Source organism: Lytechinus variegatus, chromosome 13, assembly GCF_018143015.1.
Source record: "Lytechinus variegatus isolate NC3 chromosome 13, Lvar_3.0, whole genome shotgun sequence".
In the NCBI taxonomy this organism is placed as follows: domain Eukaryota; kingdom Metazoa; phylum Echinodermata; class Echinoidea; order Temnopleuroida; family Toxopneustidae; genus Lytechinus; species Lytechinus variegatus.
In genome coordinates, this window is record NC_054752.1 from 32660457 (window position 1) to 32679642 (window position 19186).

At 37.9% G+C, this 19186-nt stretch overlaps 2 protein-coding genes and 2 non-coding genes across 4 annotated transcripts; 2 read left to right on the forward strand and 2 right to left on the reverse strand.

The window, feature by feature from the left end:
- Positions 1-2969: 2969 nt before the first annotated feature.
- On the reverse strand, positions 2970-4654 carry LOC121426286 (oocyte zinc finger protein XlCOF8.4-like). Its single transcript, XM_041622522.1, has 2 exons — positions 4414-4654; positions 2970-4003 (listed from the first exon to the last, which is right to left on the reverse strand). Exons 1-2 carry the CDS (start codon positions 4437-4439, stop codon positions 3043-3045), a joined length of 987 nt encoding a protein of 328 aa, XP_041478456.1. The 5' UTR covers positions 4440-4654; the 3' UTR covers positions 2970-3042.
- Positions 4655-7316: 2662 nt separating this feature from the next.
- TRNAN-GUU lies at positions 7317-7390 on the forward strand. Its single transcript has one exon. It is a non-coding gene; the product is annotated as a tRNA-Asn (tRNA).
- A 2195-nt stretch (positions 7391-9585) lies between these two features.
- TRNAG-UCC lies at positions 9586-9657 on the forward strand. The gene has a single exon. It is a non-coding gene; the product is annotated as a tRNA-Gly (tRNA).
- A 2711-nt stretch (positions 9658-12368) lies between these two features.
- On the reverse strand, positions 12369-14137 carry LOC121426246 (replication initiator 1-like). The gene is made up of 2 exons (XM_041622470.1): positions 13968-14137; positions 12369-13558 (listed from the first exon to the last, which is right to left on the reverse strand). The coding sequence occupies exons 1-2, from the start codon at positions 13991-13993 to the stop codon at positions 12604-12606; spliced, it is 981 nt and encodes a 326-aa protein (XP_041478404.1). The 5' UTR covers positions 13994-14137; the 3' UTR covers positions 12369-12603.
- Positions 14138-19186: the final 5049 nt, after the last annotated feature.

The window sequence follows — 19186 nt, forward strand, 5'->3', positions numbered from 1 at the left end:
ATACTTTTTCCATATTATTTTGTTGCTTATCAGTCGAGATAGAGGGAGGGGGGAGGGTAACGGTGTCGGTGATGAAGATTAGTTTTATGAAAAGAAAGAAAAATCTTAACCGAAGGTTGGTGTTCAAGCCCACCCAGGAGCGAGATGTACTTAATGTTTTTGGTGCACATCTATTTATTTTTTTATTAGAAAAATAAATTATATGAAGCTACTTTGTACCTGTGTTTAATCGTTATATCATTTTCTTAAATTTAGAGCAATTGTGAAATATACATGTATATCAGAATAGAAAGTTATTTTCATCCATTTCATTCATTTTTTTCCCAAGTCACAACATATTTAAATACAAGAGTTGCCCAAAACTGTTGTACATGTATAATTTCTCACAATTTCTCATAATTTCTCACATTTTCTCATATACATATCTGTAGAGAAAGAGAGATTTTGGTTGCAAAAGGGGTAAGGTCCACTTCGGACCATTCCACGAAATCAAGTTTTATATTCTCACTTATTGCAATACTCATATGAGAAACTAAATTTTCACGATGATATTGCAAAAAGAGAGGACCAGTCTACATGTACTACCCCCTCTGTAGTCCGTACCCCTCTCTCAAGCTTTCATGTCTCTGCTCGTCTCCCTTCCTTCAGACACACCTCTCTCATAAGTTTCCCATGCAATATCGCCCTCTTAAAAAAAATCGGCGTAGTCATTTTTCTCTCTTTATTTCTTTTCTACCGCCCTCTTCTGTATTTCTTTTCAACGTTTGCACATTAACTGGGCGTTGTGGCGTGCGCCTGTAATCCAAGCTGTGGGGGAAGTTACAAATTGATGCAGAGGTTCGAGCCCTGGTCACGTCTTTCGGGTGACGTTAAAGGTCGGTCCCAGACGTAAATAATCATATCTGATTGATACACGTCTGACAAAACTCAAATACACACACACACACCGAAAGTTCGAGCACTAATCAAGAAACAGAAAAAATATATATTAGACAAAATATAAATACAATAGAGAGAAAGAGGGAAATTGATTTTTTTGGTGTCTGATTATAATTGTTTAATAGTTGCTGGTTAAATGATCACATCAATGTGACCGATGTAGTTTTTCTCCTTAGTTTCGCATGTGGCTTACATTAATAAAAACATAGATTAATTGCAAACCTACAATCTAACAAACACTCGTAGATATTCCAGGTACTGGCGAAAAGTTCAAGCGGTGCATCAAACGAGGATAGCTTTTATCAAACGTTTATATACCTCGATTTTCTTTGAACTTGAATACAAGAGGACAGGTTTAATTGAGGCTTATAACGTCTTCATCTATTCAAGCACTGCAATATATCTGTTTAATCCGTGTCGTGCTTCTTTTCAAGTTCCTGGGAAAGTTCGCGGAGCAGTGAGGGGCGAGAATGCGAGACTGTAGCTTCTTTTGTTTTGCGTAAAGCTATATTCAAATTAGGCATATACCAAGAAGAAAGGCTTCTGTGGACATCGTCTTTGTTATGTCACATTCACATCAGTGAAAGCGACTCCAGACCGACCCAGTGATATAACGTTATTTCTAATGACAATCTATCGGTCGGTTTGGGGTCGGTTTCACTGGTGTGACTGTAACACAGACGAAATATTCCCCTAATATGACTCAAGTGCAAGGACACCAGGACCGTCAGAGGTCGATAACCTCCAAGTCTTCCCCTTGCAATTATACTCCCAATCACCACCCCCCCCCAAAAAAAAGGTTCAAATATGAGACAGCCCGAGTACAGGGGCCGTCATTTATGAATTTGAAGTGGTGAAAAGGAGAGAGACTAGATTAATAAAAGGGAAAAGTTTTAGTCGTGTATCCCTTTCAGCTGAAGGTTCCATGACATCACCCCGGCGACAATTTCTCCACTATAAATTCCGCACATTAATGGAATGTCCAACTCCGGGGCCAATTTCAACTTTTCAACATAAAACCCTCTAGCATCCCTAAGCCTACAATACGTCTTAGACGAAATTAATCTTGGAGTGATTGTCGCAGGGGCAAATGTCGTGTCGCCCCGTTGCCCCCCTCCCCCCCAAAAAAATATATATATTGGGAGTATAATTAGAAAGGGAAGACTTGGAGGTTATATATATATTCTTTCGACACTCCTGGCACCCTTTCTCTATCCTTCCAGTATCCACCGTTCATTCCTATACATCCCCTCTCTCATTATTTTCCCAGTATCCCCTCATTTTATGTTTCTTCTCTCGATCTTTCTCTACCAATCTCATCACTCCCATCCCTTCATCTCTCTCTCTTACCCTCCATCCATCTCCTTAATGTGAACTTTCACACTGAAAGCTCGTTTGATGATGGAAACAACATTACATAGAATATTACAGAGGAAAGAGAAGGGGGAGAAAGAGAGGGAAAAGAGGGGGTAGTGATTTCATGTGAGTTTTACATCATTATAACCTCCAAACCAATTATTGATCCACTCAGAATCTTTCATCTCAACCCCCTCTCCCTCTCTGATCTCCAAATCCATCTCTTTCCCATCTTAATTTTCTATTCAATTATTCTACTTCACTTTCAAGGTAGCCCCTCTCTCTCTCTTCCCTCTCAGTATCCATGCGTGAATATACTACGGAAAGTTTTAAAGTGTCATCTAAAGTGAAATATAATCATAAGTTGACTCAATATCATTATCATGTCGAGATATGAATTCAACCTTGTCGTAAAATTTAACTCAATGGCACTTTAAAACTTTCGAAGTATACACTTCTTAATTACATTAAAAACATCAATGATATAAGAGAGGGCACATAACAATTACAAATTAGGCATTAATGTTTAATTGCATTAATACAATAAAGAATTTAAAGAAAAAACCACAAGATAATCATAATATGCAATAATATAAATAATTATAAATGAGAATTCTTTGGCACTGAACGCAAGCAGATGGGCAGTGATTAAACCACACATGAATGAAAATGACCATTGCAATTATCAAAGATTGCAAAGTATATGTTCTCTTAGAGTTTATATAGTCTTTCTTTCAGTCTTTTCTTTCAAACAGTGATACTTTCCAGTTTCCTGTCCAGGATATGTGTCTTGTAATGCCTCTTTAGATTGCCAGACTGTGCGAAAGCTCTCTCACAACCTTCATGATGACAGCGGTAGGGACGTTCACCGGTATGAGTACGACGATGTTTGGTCAATGTCGAAAGATCCCCGAATCGTTGTTGACAATCCTGACAGGAGTAGGGACGATCTCCAGTATGAGTGCGTAGATGAGTACGAAGAGACGTTCTCTGAGCGAACGACTTGGGACACGATGGACATTGGAAAGGACGAGCTCCTGTGTGGATTCGTTGATGAGCCGAACAGTTGGAAGCCTGAGCGAATCGCTTGGGACAGAACTTGCAGGAGAACGGTAGCTGCCTCTCAGAATGGATGTCCATTGGAGAACTGGAAGTGGGAACGGTCGAAAAACGTCGGGCGTTATTGGATTGTTCGTGAACATACAAAGGAGAGGACACGGAGTTAGTCGGAGAAGATCGTGAACCTTCGGTATCAGAGTTCGAGTAAACTGAGCCAGTGAGTGATGACGGAGCTGGCCATGACCGATGGACAGATGCAAGATAAGATGACAACGGTGGAGAGTTCGTGGCCACTGGAGCCGTTGACGCGGACGAAGATGATGACGACGAAATTAGCCAGTTGACAACGGATGATCGACGGGACGACTTCGACGCTACCTCTTCACTTCGTTTAAGATCTTCCTGTTCAGGTAGGCGAGTATTGGACGTCTCCACTGCAGGGCAAAGAGGACAGTTGAGGACGCCACATTTGAAGATGGTAGATGGAGTAAAGTGATGGTGTCGAGCCCAGATGACGGATGCAATGGCCTTGTTGAAGTCAGGTTCCTGAGTTTCTATGGTGATCGGTGACAGGTCACACTTACTACCAAGTGATAAAAGAGAAGATGCGGCGTGTAAACGATCCATGTCGTAATCGCCACGAATAGATCTGCAAAACATAAAAAGGAGAGAAATAAATCTTTTAGAATGCGTCTTGATACAGATAAAAAGAATTTGAAATTCGTTCACATCATTCTTAAAGAAGAAAAAAACATTACATGATAATAGACAATCATAATAATAGATAGGTGATTTTCTTTATCTAGATTAATCTGAGAAATCAAGCAATATATGACATTTCACTCATTACATTAAGATATTGGAGAATAATTATACTATAGACAATAAATTCGACACTGGTCGTTTAAAATAGAAGCCTTTTTAATTATGTGTTTGTAAACATAAATTAAACTCTTAGGACATGCATGATGTACGGGGAGAAACAACGTTGAATTATACAAATTCAGGACCATGTTTTCGAAAAGGGAAACAAATCTTGAAAGAAATATATCTACTTACGTGCTGTCGAAAGGTATAGGAGACATAAGGGTATTCCTCAGATAACGAAAGTCTTAAAGATTATTTTACTGAAAATAATCTTTGTCGTTCAAAGTCAATACGAGAAGTCACCAGACAAGTATGTATGTTGCTTCGAAGAAGACAAGTGCTAAGAATGACGGCTTTCTAATATTTCCTGGCAATATATGCCATATGAGACCTCAAAGCTAACATAGTATTATCACACTTCCTTCCAATAAAAGAACAGTGTATAACGCCCTGTTTCATAGAATTCGGCAAGTTGGTCAAACGTGAATGAAGCTGTTCATTCGCTCTATTCAGCGTGGGGGTGCGACCGAATCCTAGCACGCTGATTGGTCAATAGTTTATTGCGCCGGCGACATCAATGAACTTTGACCGAGCGTACGTCCAACAGACCAGCTGGGGCTATTGTTGGGCGGTTTTCAGATGTCCCGCACCGGACAATCGTGGTATATAGCTGTTTTATATCCGTGCAGTTACTGGCATATAAGATATGTAAAAATTGCCTTGAGTAAGAAAATCGAGAGAGGAGAATATATCAACAAAAAATTCAAATTTTCACTTAGAATCGGTAAATTATTATTTTGGGGGTATAATGTTTTAATGATATTTTTTCTTTTTATCTTATTCACGCTTTTGGAAAAGGTTTAAACAGCCTTAAGCAGTAACGATCGGCAATAAATTACGAAGCTAGTAGCATATTTTCTCTAAACCATAATCATCTATGTTTCTCAGTGAATATAATCAGGTCTCGGGTAAATTGTACTTTATTGATTATTATAGAATTAATAAGAATTTGTGGAACAACTAAAAAAAATAATGCAGAACTGATCACAAATTGGGTGGATTTGTTTGGGGAGAAGGCATTTCCAACTCGTTTGTACATTGCTTACATAAATAGAATATGAATAATTTGCAAATAAAATACAATTTAACAAACGGTCGTAGATATTTCAGGTAGACTATCGATACAAATGCAAGCGGTGCATCAAACGAGGATACCTTCTATCAAACGTTTATATACCTTGATATTCTTTTGAATTTGAATACAAGAGGACAAGTTTAATCGAGGCTTAGAACGTCTTCATCTATTCAAGCTCTGTAATATATCTGTTTAATCCGTGTCGTACTTCTATTCAAGATCGTGGGAAAGGTCTCGAAGCAGTGAGGGGCGAGATGGCAAGACTGTAGCTTCTATTGATTGGTGTAGTAGCAGAGAAGAAAGGCTTCTATGGACTTAGTCTTAAGACCCTGTCTAGTCTACCACAGACGAGGGACTTCCTTGATATCAATCAGATATAAACCCATAACTCAAGGGCAAGGACACCAAGACTGCCTGCATGAGGTCAATAACCTCAAATTCTTCCCTTCCTTTAGTGTACTCCAACCCTATTCCCTCCCAAAAAATGTTTGAATTAAAATATGAAATTTCGAGGTTTAGCAGAAAATCAAATTTCAATGAGAATACAATCATAGACGGAGTAACGTGAGAGAGGTGCGACCGCTCCGATGATAGTTTTAGTGGAAGAGGAGAAGAAAAAAGGGGGAAAGAAGTAAAGGAGAAAGAAAATAGAAGAGTAAAACAAATAAAGGATCATGATCATGTAGCACTCTAGTAATGGCACTTTGGCCCTAAATAACCCAGTCAGCCCTCCTAAACACACATTGTATGATGACACTTCGTCTGTAAATAACAACAAAGAACAAAATATATAAACCACGTTTGATTGAATTCGGCATGGTTCGTCAAACGTGAACGGTTCTTTTCATCAAGCAAGAGGTGAGACCGCTTCGCGGCGCTCTCAATGGTCAATAGTTTATTGAGGCGGGCACATCAATGAACTATTTGACTATTTTGACATGCAAAATCCGAGGTGTGTATTGTTTGGTAGTGAGTCAATGGCTTCAACGCACCATACATTGTACGGCGTTTCATTTTCAATAAAACTCCGACATCAAAGCAGACTGTTTCGATCGAATCTATAGAAAATTTCAGAAAACAAAGGAAAGGATGTGCCAATTTATCTCGAATAGAAATAAATTCTACACAACTTCAGCCAAACTTAGCAAGGGACTGAGCCCCGTGAGAAAGTATGACTATTACTTGAATGATGTCAGTAAGAAATAAGTTATTGTAATGAAAATGATGAAAATTATGTACTTGTCCTAACATCACCATGACAATATTTCTCTATCCGCAGTAAAAGATATCATAACTTATAAGAGAGTAAAGTTGGCGTAGTAATGAAAAAAAAAAGAAAAGTTATGCTCAACATACTCGTCCTTCTGTTAACATTGGATAGTTGATTATTCTGGGAAATAAACGTTTCAATGCTTTGTTTCTTACAAATAAATTCTGAATAAATCATAATGTTTTGTTTTAAATTACCTGCATGTTATGTACAAAGGGGCTAACATAAATGTAATCAGGGGAGCGTTTAGGGAAATGACTTGTCTGATGTTTTATCCGATAAAGTTTGGTTTAACAGACACTAATCGTAGTAATCTAAAACCAAGTTATTTTTTTTTAATTGCAAATCAAGGAAATTTTTTCACATTTGACAACTTGTAAGACGTCAAAGTTTTGGGTATAATATACCTAAACATTTAACCTTTTGGGCAGTTTCAAATTCTGAGTCTGACTTATTATCATATTAATTATTCTCATTATTCTTAGACTTAATGATGGCATTTTATTTTAGCAAATTGAGAATTTATAAGGTTTCACTTCATATTTTTCACATAAGAGAGAGAGGGGGATAGAGACAGAGAGAGAGGCATAGGGTTGGAATTTGGTAAATGCAAAAAAAAGAAAGCAACATTTTTTTAATATACGCTGAATGTATGTTAAAGATGCAATGACAACTAAACGCAGCATCGAAGCTTCTGTGGCGCAATCGGTTAGCGCGTTCGGCTGTTAACCGAAAGGTTGGTGGTTCAAGCCCACCCAGGAGCGATATATATTTTTGTTGCAAATCTATACTACTTTGTTAAGAAAAATATGTATTATCATAAATGTTTAATTTTCTTTAACTTTAAGAAATCTAATTTTGTAAATCATTACAAACGATATACATGTAGGTGCTCGGTAAAATGGCAAGGGTTGAGTAAATTATCAGAGGTTAAGTTAGATAGCACAATGTCAGTGACATATTGCAGGGGCCCGGGGGGGGCACTCAGTATATAATGCATAGTGGGTATGTGCCGCGGAGGGGATCCCCATTTTTACACCCAAATTTCCGTTCCAAGGCATAGCACTTTTGTCTTATTGAGAAAAAAAAACAAAGAAAGCCGCTCCAAGGCATAGCTTTTTGTTCTTATCGAGAAAAAAGAAGAAAGAAATCCGCTCCAAAGCTTCGCATATTTTTCGTTACGCCGTTCCGGTCGCATTGATCTGCAGCAATTTGGTGAAAAGCGGCCGCCGAGCGCTGTCCGACATCCTCCTTGCACGAGCGCACCCGGCGGAGGCCGCGCTAGCTGCATCATGCACGCATGCCTGTTCCAGAGGGGTGCATACGCACGTACTCACACGCTGGCGATCCAAGCCAAGGACCCCCATGTTCACAAAATTGTAGTTCAGAAGCCCGTTCCGGGCACCCTCCTTTTTACAATAAGCCCGCTCCAAGGCCCCCATTTTTTGTCTCGCCCGTGGCACACCCCTAAGCCAGTTCGTAGTTCCTTTTTGCGCATGATCAAAAGATTCTACGCATGATCAGAGGAAGGTCATTTGTACTAAGATAGGCACCAACTTTTATGTCTTGATTATTCATATATTCTTTTGATTAGTGGTATCCATTTACATCCACACAAAAAACAATACGTCCACGAACGACTGGTATTTCACAGTTTGCCAAGTACATTGTGTAACATGCTATGATATGCATTCAAAGTAGGAATGCAACAAATACCTCCATAAAGTGTTCATTGGTGCACCTGGTCTATTCAATTTCTTCATCCTGCTATCGGTAAGGCAAGCTTACGTCATATCTTGCTTTGAAATCTGCCTATCATAATGAAAGAAATGAAAGGTCATTTGACCAAAATTGTCCATGAAGTAACTACGAACTGGTCTATTTTTGGTCGAGCGCCCCCCCCCCCCACCCCCGGGTGCAGGGGTAAATTGATCGATGTGAAAACATGTGGGGGTATATATCACGCTTATAATGGAATTTGGTCGTAGATCATATTCTGTATCGCTTTTCCGATATCCCTTTTCGTTCTGAATAAAGATCCTTCGACCATTATCGTATGTATTTATTCATTGTAGGCCTTTTATATCGGACAGCTGAAAACCCCAACCTAAGATCAGTCCAGTCCACCTTTCTGAGCAGTGGTTTTATATCAATTTTGACCTTGTGATCCTGGATTTTACTTTTTGATATTTCGTTTTACATTGTATCTTTAACACATTACCAGTTTTAATACCACTGGTTCACTGCAACCATCGTGCCTGTGGGAATATACAGGTAGGACTATATGGTATGCCAATGCTGTACATAACATATAACAAAATAAAATATCACTTTTTGTGACCAAAATTACTAATTTCCATATAGTTGCAATATATATTTCATTACTAACTTGGGAATATTTTTTTGTATTCATCAGAACGCTAAAAAATTGAATTTTGGGCATATTTTTGTGTACGCCCTCTATCGGTGCAAGACAATTTTCATTTTTCAATCTCTATTTTTTATTAAGAATTTTTTTCTTATAGAATTAAATTTAAATAAGAGCCAAGTTATGATGAATAGCTGTAATGAAAACTGACAGTGTAAGAAAATCAATCATTTGTCCCATAGAAAAAAGAGAAAATAAGCCAAATATATTTTGCCACACATGGAGATGTAACTGAGAACAAGGTTATATAACAACCTTGTTCATTGAATGAGTGTTTCATACCTACTAGTTAGTTTATCTTACAACTAGTTAAAATAAATCATCGTTGTTTATATAAAATAAACTCTAATGCAGACTATTCTGTCGTTAATTCACAAGACATACCTGCTTCTGTCGAAAGTTAAACGTAAATTAATTTTGACAAACAGTAAATAATAGATGGAATACAGTGATAAAAAAACTAAAAATAATCATAGTGGTTCAAAATCTCAGTCTTGGTTTGTTTGACATATGGAAATTGAACAAGAAAAGACGTTGGTGGTATAGTGGTTAGCATAGTTGCCTTCCAAGCAATTGACCCGGGTTCGATTCCCGGCCAACGCAATACTTTTTCCATATTATTTTCTTGCTTATCAGTCGAGATAGAGGGAGGGGGGAGGGGTAACGGTGTCGGTGATGAAGATTAGTTTTATGAAAAGAAAGAAAAATCTTAACCGGAAGGTTGGTGGTTCAAGCTCACCCAGGAGCGAGATGTACTTAATGTTTTGGGTGCACATCTATTTATTTTTTTATTAGAAAAATAAATTATATGAAGCTACTTTGTACCTGTGTTTAATCGTTATATCATTTTCTTAAATTTAGAGCAATTGTGAAATATACATGTATATCAGAATAGAAAGTTATTTTCATCCATTTCATTCATTTTTTCCCAAGTCACAACATATTTAAATACAAGAGTTGCCCAAAACTGTTGTACATGTATAATTTCTCACAATTTCTCATAATTTCTCACATTTTCTCATATACATATCTGTAGAGAAAGAGAGATTTTGGTTGCAAAAGGGGTAAGGTCCACTTCGGACCATTCCACGAAATCAAGTTTTATATTCTCACTTATTGCAATATTCATATGAGAAACTAAATTTCCACGATGATATTGCAATAAGAGAGGACCAGTCTACATGTACAACCCCCTCTGTAGTCCGTACCCCTCTCTCAAGCTTTCATGTCTCTGCTCGTCTCCCTTCCTTCAGACACACCTCTCTCATAAGTTTCCCATGCAATATCGCCCTCTTAAAAAAAATCGGCGTAGTCATTTTTCTCTCTTTATGTTTTTCTACCGCCCTCTTCTGTAATTTTTTTAAACGTTTGCACTGAAAGTTCGAGCAATGATCAAGAAACAAAATATATATATATTAAACAAAGTATAAATACAATAGAGAGAAAGAGGGAAATTGATTGTTTTTGTGTCTGATTATAATTGTTTAAAAGTTGCTGGTTAAATGATCACATCAAAGTGACCGATGTAGTTTTTCTCCTTAGTTTCGCATGTGGCTTACATTAATAAAAACATAGATTAATTGCAAACCTACAATCTAACAAACACTCGTAGATATTCCAGGTACTGGCGATAAAGTTCAAGCGGTGCATCAAACGAGGATAGCTTTTATCAAACGTTTATATACCTCGATTTTCTTTGAACTTGAATACAAGAGGACAGGTTTAATTGAGGCTTATAACGTCTTCATCTATTCAAGCACTGCAATATATCTGTTTAATCCGTGTCGTGCTTCTTTTCAAGTTCCTGGGAAAGTTCGCGGAGCAGTGAGGGGCGAGAATGCGAGACTGTAGCTTCTTTTGTTTTGCGTAAAGCTATATTCAAATTAGGCATATACCAAGAAGAAAGGCTTCTGTGGACATCGTCTTTGTTATGTCACATTCACATCAGTGAAAGCGACTCCAGACAGACCGACCCAGTGATATAACGTATTTCTAATGACAATCTATCGGTCGGTTTGGGGTCGGTTTCACTGGTGTGACTGTAACACAGACGAAATATTCCCCTAATATGACTCAAGTGCAAGGACACCAAGACCGCCAGAGGTCGATAACCTCCAAGTCTTCCCTTGCAATTATACTCCCAATCACCAACCCCCAAAAAAGGTTCAAATATGAGACAGCCCGAGTACAGGGGCCGTCATTTATGAATTTGAAGTGGTGAAAACGAGGAGAGACTAGATTAATAAAAGGGAAAAGTTTTAGTCGTGTAACCCTTTCAGCTGAAGGTTCCATGAAATCACCCCGGCGACAATTTCTCCACGATAAATTCCGCACATTAATGGAATGTCCAACTCCGGGGCCAACTTCAACCTTTCAACATAAAACCCTTTAGCATCCCTAACCCTACAATACGTCTTAGACGAAATTAATCTTGGAGTGATTGTCGCAGGGGCAAATGTCGTGTCAACCCGTTGCCCACCCCCGAAAAAAAAAATATATATATTGGGAATATAATCAGAAAAGGAAGACTTGGAGGTTATATATATATATATTCTTTCGACACTCCTGGCACCCTTTCTCTATCCTTCTTCCATTATCCACCATTCATTCCTATACACCCCCTCTCATTATTTTCCCAGTATCTCCTCATTTTATGTTTCTTCTCTCGATCTTTCTCTACCAATCTCATCACTCCCATCCCTTCATCTCTCTCTCTTACCCTCCATCCATCTCTTTATGAGAACTTTGGACTGAAAGCTCGTCTGATGATAAAAATAACAATTAAAAGAAAGAATATGAAAGAGCATAGAGAGAGAGAGAGAGGAGTCGAGTGTGTTGAAAGGGACAGGAGAGAGGGAGAGACAGACACGAGATGGAGAGAGAAAGGGGTAGTGATTTCATGTGAGTTTTACATCATTATATGACTTCATTTTATAACCTCCAAACCAATTATTCATCCACTCAAAATCTTTCACCTCAGCCCCCCTTTCCCTCTCTGATCACCAAATCCATCTCTTTCCCATCTTAATTTTCTATTCAATTATTCTACTTTACTTTCAAGGTAGCCCCTCTCTCTCTCTTCCACTTCTCTCTCAGTATTCATGCGTGAATATACTACGGAAAGATTTAAAGTGTCATCTAAAATGAAATATAATCATGATAAGTCGATTCAATAGCATTATCATGTCCAGATATGAATTCAACATTGTTGTAAACGTTAACTCAATGACACTTTAAAACTTTCGAAGTATACACCTCTTAAATACATTAAAAAAATCAATGATATAAGAGAGGGCACAAAACAATTTCAAGTTAGGTATTAATGTTTAATTGCATTAATACGATAAAGAATTTAAAGAAAATGACCACAAGATAATCATAATATGCAATAATATAAATTATTATAAATGAGAATTCTTTGGCACTGAACGCAAGCAGATGGGCAGTGATTAAACCACACATGAATGAAAATGACCATTGCAATTATCAAAAGATTGCAAAGTATATGTTCTCTTAGAGTTTATATAGTCTTTCTTTCAGTCTTTTCTTTCAAACAGTGATACTTTCCAGTTTCCTGTCCAGGATATGTGTCTTGTAATGCCTCTTCAGATTGCCAGACTGTGCGAAAGCTCTTTCACAACCTTCATGATGACAGCGGTAGGGACGTTCACCGGTATGAGTACGACGATGTTTGGTCAAAGTCGACAGATCCCCGAATCGTTGTTGACAATCCTGACAGGAGTAGGGACGATCTCCAGTATGAGTGCGTAGATGAGTACGAAGAGACGTTCTCTGAGCGAACGACTTGGGACACGATGGACATTGGAAAGGACGAGCTCCTGTGTGGATTCGTTGATGAGCCGAACAGTTGGAAGCCTGAGCGAATCGCTTGGGACAGAACTTGCAGGAGAACGGTAGCTGCCTCTCAGAATGGATGTCCATTGGAGAACTGGAAGTGGGAACGGTCGGAAAACGTCGAGAGTTGTTGGATTGTTCGTGAACATACAAAGGAGAGGACACGGAGTTAGTCGGAGAAGATCGTGAACCTTCGGTATCAGAGTTCGAGTAAACTGAGCCAGTGAGTGATGACGGAGCTGGCCATGACCGATGGACAGATGCAAGATAAGATGACAACGGTGGAGAGTTCGTGGCCACTGGAGCCGTTGACGCGGACGAGGACGACGAAATTAGCCAGTTGACAACGGACGATCGACGGGACGACTTCGATGCTACCTCTTCACTTCGTTTAAGATCTTCCTGTACAGGTAGGCGAGTGTTGGACGTCTCCACTGCAGGGCAAAGAGGACAGTTGGGGACGCCACATTTGAAGATGGTAGATGGAGTATAGTGACGGTGTCGAGCCCAGATGACGGATGCAATGGCCTTGTTGAAGTCAGGTTCCTGAGTTTCTATGGTGATCGGTGACAGGTCACACTTACTACCAAGTGATAAAAGAGAAGATGCGGCGTGTAAACGATCCATGTCGTAATCGCCACGAATAGATCTGCAAAACATAAAAAGGAGAGAAACAAATCTTTTAGAATGCGTCTTGATACAGATAAAAAGAATTTGAAATTCGTTCACATCATTCTTAAAGAAGAAAAAAACATTACATGATAATAGACGATCATAATAATAGATAGGTGATTTTCTTTATCTAGATTAATCTGAGAAATCAAGCAATATATGACATTTCACTCATTACATTAAGATATTGGAGAATAATTATACTATAGACAATGAATTCGAGACTGGTCGTTAAAAACGAAGCCTTTTTAATTATGTGTTTGTAAACATAAATTAAACTCTTAGGACATGCATGATGTACGGGGAGAAACAACGTTAAATTATACGAATTCAGGACCATGTTTTCGAAAAGGGAAACAAATCTTGAAAGAAATATATCTACTTACGTGCTGTCGAACGGTATAGGAGACATAAGGGTATTCCTCAGGGAACGAAAGTCTTAAAGATTATTTTACTGAAAATAATCTTTGTCGTTCAAAGTCAATACGAGAAGTCACCAGACAAGTATGTATGTTGCTTCGAAGAAGACAAGTGCTAAGAATGACGGCTTTCTAAATTTTCCTGGCAATATATGCCATATGAGACCTCAAAGCTGACATAGTATTATCACACTTCCTTCCAATAAAAGAACAGTGTATAACGCCCTGTTTCATAGAATTCGGCAAGTTGGTCAAACGTGAATGAAGCTGTTCATTCGCTCTATTCAGCGTGGGGGTGCGACCGGATCCTAGCGCGCTGATTGGTCAATAGTTTATTGCGCCGGCGACATCAATGAACTTTGACCGAGCGTACGTCCAACAGACCAGCTGGGGCTATTGTTGGGCGTGTTTTCTGATGTCCCGCACCGGACAGTCGTGGTATATAGCTGTTTTATATCCGTGCAGTTACTGGCATATAAGATATGTAAAAATTGCCCCGAGTAAGAAAATCGAGAGAGGAGAATATATCAACAGAAAATTCAAAATTTCACGTAGAATAGCTAATGGATAATTTTTGGGGTATAATGTTATAATGATATTTTTTTTCTTTTGATCTTATTCACGCTTTAGGAAAAGGTTTTAAACAGGCTTAAACAGTTGTAACGATCGGCAATAAATAACGAATCTAATATCCTGTTGTCTCTAAACAATGTTTATGTTTTTTAGTGGATATAATCAGGTCTCGAATAAATTGCAATTTATTGATTTTTATAGAATTAATAAGAATTTGTGAAACAAAAAACGAAAGAAAAAATACTGCAGAACTGATAACAAATTGGAATGGATTTGTTTGGGAGAAGGCATTTCCAACTTGTAATAGTTTCGTACTTTGCTTACATAAATAAAATATGAATTATTTGCACAAAAAACAATTTAACAAACGGTTGTAGATTTTCCAGGTAGACTATCGATAAAGATGCAAGCGGTGCATCAAACGAGGATACCTTTTATCAAACGTTTATATACCTGTATACCTTGATTTTCTTTTGAATTTGAATACAAGAGGATAGATCTAATAGCTGTTTTATATGCATGCAGTTACTGGGTGTCTGGAAAACGAAGACCGAAGACCGAAGACCGGGGACACGTATCACACTCGTGTGAAAGCGTTTGTAGTTCACGCACGAAGCGTGTACAAAGCAGTGCAAAGTGTGTACAAAACACGTGCGCGGGTTAGAATGGACTTTGGACCTTGCCCCCTACACATGTTCTCCCATTGACATAACGCATGTCCCCGGTCTTCGATCTTCGTTTTCCAGACCTGTTGTTGGGTGTCTGGAAAACGAAGACAGAAGACCGGGGCCATCGCATCCGTCTAGCTAAAATAAACCATTATTATATTCAGATCAAATTCAGGAATATTCTGATATTGGATATGTGATGAATTATGATTGGTTGATAAGTTATGGATATATCGTAATGTGAATGATAATTGATTGAGCAATATGTCGCGCTCAGCTCAGCTGGCATTAAAATTTTATACCATTGACATAACGCATGTCCCCGGTCTTCGGTCTTCGCTTTCCAGACACCCTGCAGTTACTGGCATAAAAGATATGTAAAAGTTGTCCAGGGTGAGAAAATAGAGAGAGGAGAATTTGTCAACGGAAAATTCAAAATTTCATGTGGAATCGGTAAAAGATTTTTTCGTGGGGGGGGGGGGGGGTCATATACTGATATTTTAACATAGCCTAATTCACGCTTTTGGGAAAGATTTTAACGGCTTAAACAGGTGTAGCGATCGGCAATAAATGACGAAGATAATGACATATTTCCTCTATAAACAATGCAAGTCTATGTTTTTCTCGAATTAATTGCACTTTATTGATTATTACAGAATTAATAAGAATTTGTGGAACACAAAACGAAAGAAAAATAATGCAGATCTGATCACAAATCGGGATGGATTTCGGGAGAAGGCATTTCCAGATTTCAATAGTCTCGTTCTTTGCTTACATAAATAAAATATGAATAATTTGCAAAAAAATACAATTTAACAAATGGTCGTAGATATTTCAGGTAGACTATCGATACAAATGCAAGCGGTGCATCAAAGGAGGATACCTTTTATCAAACGTTTATATACCTTGATATTCTTTTGAATTTGAATACAAGAGGACAAGTTTAATTGAGGCTTAGAACGTCTTCATCTATTCAAGCTCTGTAATATATCTGTTTAATCCGTGTCGTACTTCTATTCAAGATCGTGGGAAAGGTCTCGAAGCAGTGAGGGCGAGATTGCAAGACTGTAGCTTCTATTGATTGGTGTAGTAGCAGAGAAGAAAGGCTTCTATGGACTTAGTCTTAAGACCCTGTCTAGTCTACCACAGACGAGGGACATCCTTGTGTGAATCATATATAAACCCATGACTCAAGGGCAAGGACACCAAGACTGCCTGCATGAGGTCAATAACCTCAAATTCTTCCCTTCCTTTAGTGTACTCCAACCCTATTCCCTCCCAAAAAATGTTTGAATTAAAATATAAAATTTCGAGGTATAACAGAAAATTAGATACCAATGAGAATACAATCACATGAGAGAGGTGCGACCGCTCCGATGATATTTGAAGTGGAAGAGATAAGAGGACGAAAATGGAGGAAAGAAGAACAGGGCTCCGTAACACAAAGATTAGCGATCAATTGCTAAATGAACTGACCAATCAATATCAATGTTACATGCGTATTTGGTTTAAAATACTGACCAGGGACCAATCAGCGCGCTTCTTTCATATTTGCAATCCATCGCAAACCTTTGTGTTACGGAGCCCAGGAGAAAGAAGAAAGAAAATAGAAGAGTAAAACAATAAAGGATCATGATCATGTAGCACTCTAGTAATGTCACTTTGGCCCTAAATAACCCAGCCAGCCCTCCTAAACTCACATTGTATTATGACACTTCGTCTGTAAATAACAACAAAGAACAAAATATATAAACCACGTTTGATTGAATTCGGCATGGTTCGTCAAACGTGAACGGTTCTTTTCATCAAGCAAGAGGTGAGACCGCTTCGCGGCGCTCTCATTGGTCAATAGTTTATTGAGGCGGGCACATCAATGAACTTTGACGCGCAATGTCCGAGGTGTGTATTGTTTGGTAGTGAGTCAATGGCTTCAACGCGCTATACAGTATACTGTGTTTCATTTTCGATAAAACTCCGACATTAAAGCAGTGTTTCGATCGAATCTATAGAAAATCTCAGAAAGTAAAGGAAAGGATGTGCCAATTTATCTCGAATAGAAATAAATTCTACACAACTTCAGCCAAACTTAGCAAGGGACTGAGCCCCGTGAGAGAGTATGACTATTACTTGAATGATGTCAGTAAGAAATAAGTTATTGTAATGAAAATGATGAAAATTATGTACTTGTCCTAACATCACCATGACAATATTTCTCTATCCGCAGTAAAATATATTATAACTTTTAAGAGAGTAAAGTTGACGTAGTAATGAGAAAAAAAGAGAAAAGTTATGCTCAACATACTCGTCCTTCTGTTAACATTGGATAGTTGATTATTCTGGGAAATAAAGGTTTCAATACTCGTAATCTTTGTTTCTAATAATATCAGTCTTTCAGGTTTCACTTATTTTTCACACAAGAGAGTGAGGGGGATAGAGAGAGAGAGGGGGGGGGGGAGAAAAAAGTATAGGGGTAGAATTTGTTAAATGCATAAAAAACACAAAGAAAAACAACATTTTTCTTAATATGCGCCGAATGTATGTTAAAGATGAAATGACAATTTAACGCAGCATCGAAACTTCTGTGGCGCAATCGGTTAGCGCGTTCGGCTGTTAAGCCCACCCAGGAGCGAGATATGTGTATTTTGGTGCAAATCTATACTATTTTGTTTAGAAAAATCTGGATTGTCATAAATGTTTATTTTTCTTCAACTGTAAGAAATCTAATTTTGTAAATTATTACAAACGATATACATTTAGGTGCTCGATAAAAATGGCAAGAGTTGAGTAAATTGTCAGAGTAAGATAGCACAAATGTCAGCGGTATATTGAAGGAATATACTTATATATAATTATAATGGAATTTGGTCGTAGATCATATTCTTTATCGCTTTTCCGATATCACTTTTCGTTCTGTAGAAAGACCCTTGGACCATTATCGTATGTCTTTAGTCATTGTAGACATTTTATATCGGACAGCTGAAAACCCCAACCCACTTCACTGCTACCTCCTGCCTGTGGGGAATCTCTACAGGTAGGACTATGGTATGCCAATGTTGTACAGAGCACAAACTTTAAAAAATCATTAAAATGTCACTTTTTGTGACCAAAATTACTAATTTCCATACAGTTGCAATATATATTTCATTACTAACTTGGGCATATTTTTGTGTACGCCCTCTATCGGTGCAAGACAATTTTCATTTTCCAATCTCTATTTTTTATTAAGAATTTTTTTTAAAGAATTAAATTTAAATAAGAGCCAAGTTATGATGAATAGCTGTAATGAAAACTGACAGTGTAAGAAAATCAAGCATTTGTCCCATAGAAAAAAGAGAAAATAAGCCAAACATTGCCACCCTTATTTTGCCACACATGGAGATATAACTGAGAACAAGGTTATATATTAACCTTGTTCATTGAATGAGTGTTTTATACCTACTCGTTATTTATACATTTATACAACTAGTTAAAATAAACTATCGTTGTTTATATAAATAAACTCTAATACAAACTAATTTCTGTCGTTAATTCACAAGACATACCTGCTTCTGTCGAAAGTTAAACAGATTAATTTTGACAAACAGTAAATAATTGATGGAATACAGTGATAAAAAAACTAAAAATAATCATAGTGGTTCAACATCTTAGTCGTGGTTTGTTTGACGTATGGAAGTTGCACAAGAAAAGCGTTGGTGGTATAGTGGTTAGCAAGGTGCCTTCCAAGCAATTGACCCGGGTTCGATTCCCGGCCAACGCAATACTTTTTTCCATATTATTTTCTTGCTTATCAGTCGAGATAGAGGGGAAGGGGGGGGGGGGGTAACGGTGTCGGTGATGAAGATTAGGTTCATGAAAAGAAAGAAAACATACTATTTTTTTCCTTTAAGTACGCCGATCGAACGTTGATGTTGAAGAGGCAGGGACAACTAAAACACTGACATTGAA

Bases quoted from the DNA above. Each gene is read 5' to 3' on its own strand.
- LOC121426286 (XM_041622522.1), bottom strand. From the start codon at position 4,439: ATGTCTCCTATACCTTTCGACAGCAC. The intron at 4,004-4,413 runs GTAAGTAGATAT...TATGTTTTGCAG, and splicing joins CCTATACCTTTCGACAGCAC to ATCTATTCGTGGCGATTACG.
- LOC121426246 (XM_041622470.1), bottom strand. From the start codon at position 13,993: ATGTCTCCTATACCGTTCGACAGCAC. The intron at 13,559-13,967 runs GTAAGTAGATAT...TATGTTTTGCAG, and splicing joins CCTATACCGTTCGACAGCAC to ATCTATTCGTGGCGATTACG.